This window comes from Phalaenopsis equestris, unplaced genomic scaffold, assembly GCF_001263595.1.
Source record: "Phalaenopsis equestris unplaced genomic scaffold, ASM126359v1 Scaffold000002, whole genome shotgun sequence".
NCBI lineage: Eukaryota > Viridiplantae > Streptophyta > Magnoliopsida > Asparagales > Orchidaceae > Phalaenopsis > Phalaenopsis equestris.
The window spans coordinates 34350281-34354806 of NW_018164444.1; the positions used below are offsets into that span (position 1 = coordinate 34350281).

The 4526-nt window shown below is 32.5% G+C and overlaps 2 protein-coding genes across 2 annotated transcripts in view; one reads left to right on the forward strand and one right to left on the reverse strand.

Annotated features, from left to right (window-relative positions):
* Positions 1-155: 155 nt before the first annotated feature.
* LOC110039454 lies at positions 156-1413 on the forward strand (the record flags this gene model as incomplete). The annotated part of the gene is given in 1 exon segment (XM_020744514.1): positions 156-1413. A coding segment is annotated over 1 exon segment (433 nt), but the record flags the coding sequence as incomplete, so codon positions are not given.
* Positions 1414-2023: 610 nt separating this feature from the next.
* Positions 2024-4526, reverse strand: part of LOC110017856 — a 4584-nt gene continuing 2081 nt past the window's right edge. Inside the window, exon 3 of the mRNA XM_020714999.1 lies at positions 2024-2761. The gene's annotated coding sequence lies outside the window, so the exon portion shown is untranslated. The remainder of the gene's footprint in view (positions 2762-4526) is intronic.

The following is a 4526-nucleotide window of genomic DNA, read 5'->3' on the forward strand; positions in this document are numbered from 1 at the left end:
TATATATATATATATATATATATATTTAATGTATAGATACAATGACATGAAAAAATAGAAATTTATATGTTAAAAAAAATCTCAATGATAGGATTCATTTGATAATTAAGTTTTGCCACAATTTATTCACACACTTATCTTTTTTCGTTCTGATAGGTCCTAAATGATGCAATGTTTGGGACAGCGAAACAACTAGAGGCTTCGATCAATTTTATCGTGCAAATAGTAAGATTCATGAGCCCGATCGAATTCGTCGACGAACTTGAAAGAGTCAATATTTTAGAGAGCGAGTTGATAAAGCGGTTGGTGTATACACTACAAAAATATAATTATCCATCAATTACAAGTCCAAGTATAAGAAGAAATGTGATAGAGCTTTCAATTTGGTTGATGCAATTTAATGAGAAGTGCATCACATTGTTTAGAAACCATGAGATGGAAAAGGAGCTTCAACATGTTGCAGACACCACTTCAGATGTTGAATGTTTTGTTGTATTTTGTGGTCATGTTGGGCTCACAAGGTATGGAACAACAATGGCTACGCTTATTGACACTGCATGGGAGTTGCTGGGGAAAAATATTCATTAGAAGGTACATATATTAGCATGAATTGTGGAATATTACGAGCCTATCAAAAGACATTATTTTATATTGTATTATTATTCATTGGTTCTTTTATAAAATATGCATTTAGTTCTTTGGTGTTTCTAAAGTTTATGAAAAGGGTATTTACATAAATACCATCCCGTTCTAATGTATTCACATATCTAACATCTAAACTTTGATTTTTACTTTTATACCACCAAATCTTCATATCACACTAAAAGACCACCAAATACAGCTTGACATTCATAGGTAAAGTGGCATACATGTAAAAAATAAAATTCAGACGTTAGATATGTAAAAACATAAGAATTGAGTGGTAAGCACAGCAATCAGAACATGAGTAGCAGCAGTATCAATCATGCCTGGAGGACAAACATCATATTCAAGATTCAAAATTCCAATATATTCATTAGAAACAAGCCATATCAAGATGGTATAAGTTTGTTGGAACCGAGACCCTGAATGATCTTGAATTTTAATCTAAAATATTTATTGTTCGAAATGCTCCGAGATTCGTGCATGATTAATTTTTTTTTTTAATAACATCTCTCTCTCTCTTTCTCTCACACACACAATCCCACTCCTTAAAACTTGTACGGCAGTCATTCTACCCCGTTGGCATTATTTAGCTTCGCAAATCACAATCCCTGAGGTTTTTGTTCGATGTTCACATTAACCCAACTCTCGCTTGCTTGATTGCTGCTATCATTGAGCATTCAAATCATTCCATCTCTCTTCAACTCAGGCAATACAACTAGCTGTCAATGACTACTACATTCCTCCTACGAACCAAAATTTAAATTTTTGTTCTCTTTTATATTCTCCTTGCAGAGCAAAAAGTTATGTTATCTTTATGGCCTTTTAAAGCTTTCAAAAATTTGATTTTTGGTTTAAAAGGCCTTTTGAAAAATGCTTGTTTATTAGTGAGGATTCAAAAAAAGTTATCTTTATGGCCTTTTAATCAACATTCCTATGAGCCTTTATTATGGCCTTTTAAAGTTTTCTCACAAAATAAAAAAGCTTTTTAATTATAAGGTTTTAGAATTTTATTCACTAGTAAACTATTGAAGTTTGAATTCTTTTTACCATAGAATAGGACTAGTACTTCTAAATTAATTACTAATATAGAAAGTAGTGGTGTTATATTTCATTATATTTTTAATTACACATTTTATATTAACAATTTATAAAAAAGACATTGTGTCCATGGTGCATCAAGTTGTCACATCTATGGCGTCTTGGTATCTTGTGTCCAGGGCCGCACTTGTGTGTATATCAAATAATAATAATAATAATAATAATAATAATGAATAAATAAATCAAGTTCATAAACATATACTTGGTAGATTTTTTAAAAGCACACACCCTCATTCCAACCATTCCGGTTATTACTAATGAGGAAAAAATGTGTGCTTCATTGAGCAAATCACATGCAGTGACAAAATCATAGAAAACACCAATAAGACTCTGGGTCCATTTGGCGCGGTATTATTCGTGAGGTGTGTCCGTTTCGTGTGTTCGGAAAAGATGTCACGGCGACAACCTTAAAAGTTTTCGATACGTGGCCATGTGTTCGACCCAGCAACCTGCGTTTCTTGGCTTGGCTTGCTATTTACATGCTCCTCCTCTCTCCCTCTTCTCACCATTCTTCTGTCTCTCTCCACCAAAAGTACTTCACAATTCAGTATATATGATATTTAATGAATTTAGTTTATCAATCAACCATCAATGTCTAAATCAGCCTCTAAAATCTTACAATAAAGAAGAGATTTTTAAGGCATTCCACAATAATTTTGGAAGAGAATCTTCATACTTTTACTAAGCTCATCTCTTTGCATAAATCAACAATAAAATCAATACCATTGTGAATTTGGAAACCTCAGCTAATCAATGCTCTCTTTTGCCTGTATTCTATTGATCACTAAATTTGACAACAACAACTATGATCGAAGGCTCATAGGAACAAAGTGATTAACACATTTAAAAAGATTGAATGAGGAAAAATTATAGACTACAACTGTTACAGCCAAACTATGGAAAAAAAAATCAATAATAAATTCTAGAATATATTTGTCTAGGCTTACCCCAAGAAAAATTGGCATCAACTCAACCTCTTGCCAGTTCATGTGGACATATGACCAGCGGTTTATGGATCCTGCATGCAAAGAGAGAAAATATGATTAAGAATTAGTAAAACTTTGAGAATATATTAAAGCAACCTTTGTCGTAAGTTCCATAAAGCGGTTACTATTCAACTAAAGTTTTTCTCTTCATCCTTGCAGCAATGAACTGAGGTGTAGATTATCTTCATGTAATCAATGGACAAAAATTTGTTCAGGCTAAAAATGTTAAACTTTAAACCCTCTTTATGTAAATAAGCATTATGCATGAGACTTTAAGACAAATCTATAAGAAAATCCATACACTTGCAATTAGTTGGGTGCCTATGCCTGATAAGTGCTATCAAAATTTGCCAATGGCAAAACTAACTACTGGTAAAAATACACCAATTATGTTAATAATAATAATAATAATAATAATAATAATAATAATAACAGCATGCTCTAGCCAGAGTTATCCACTCTAACCATTTATAAACAAGTTAAAGGGGCATTTACATACATATCACACAATTCTTATGTATTGACAACACCTAAACTTTAATATTTACATTCACAACACCAAATCCTTAATATCACATCAAACATACCACTATTACTAACATTTGAAAAGCCAAATGCATATTTTTATGCATAAATTTATTGCACCAAGGTTCTATAAATGTAAGTGTCAAACTTTAGGTGTTAGATATGTAAATCCAGAAGAATTATGTGGTACTTCTGAAAATTTTTCTAAGTTACAGTACTTGGGAGAAGAACTTCCATTAATGAACTTGTATCTTTCACTTGCAATAAATCTTCTACATTGCATGAAAAGCGAAGAAGATGGTGAGGGTCTCTCTAAAATCCACAAAACAACATCTGTGATGTCTCCTTTGCTAATTGCATTAGAAGGTATGTCAACTAGGGAACAATGAATATTAATAATAGATTATCCAATCCGTGGTAGACTTGATAATTTGAGTGCCACTATGCATTTGCTTACCCAATACGCTGATTCTAACTTATTTAAACACAAAACACAAATTCTTTATGTCAAGGTTTCGGTTTGTCACACCATAAAATCATAGTGGCATCAAAGAATTCGTCATTTTTTCCTCTCAAAAACTAGCATTCTGAATTTGCCCATTTTGAACGGTATCATAATTTGAATTGCACGTAGAAATTTTACTGCCAAAGCTGTCTTCTTGCAATGAGAACCCAATTCTATATTGGTTGCTAATGACAGGAGTATGAAACACCACCAACCATGCCAATGATGAGATTTTGGAATTCTCCATCTTCCCGGAAGTTAAAATGTCTGTCAAGGGAGTAACCTCCTAAGAAAAGTAGATTGTGCAGTAAGGAAAGTTAAAAAAAGGAACATATTGCAGACAAAGGTTATTGAAGAAGCTTAGTAATAGTCAAGATAGTCCAAGTTAAAATATCTGGTATGATAAACTTATGAGTTGAATAAATGAATTATTTTTAGCAAAAGGTTATCAAAGTCTTTACTTGCAAGTGATGCCGCTAAAATGAATCAAAGAATTAACAATCACGCTGTTCTGAAGTATTCAACAATGAATCAGGCATAAAAATGTCATAGAAAAGATGCTAAAAATTGACTTACAAAAGCTTAAAATTCATCCTCAAACAGTGCAAGCCTAACAGAAAGGAAGATAGACATTACTAGTAGAAATCAACAGTCCATATCCAAACATTTCAAGCCATCAGCTTTAACAAAAAAACATATTTCCCAATGTAAAACACTTCTAATTTCTTCCTCAAATCATGTTCAAAGTAACCGGGGGGGGGGGGGGG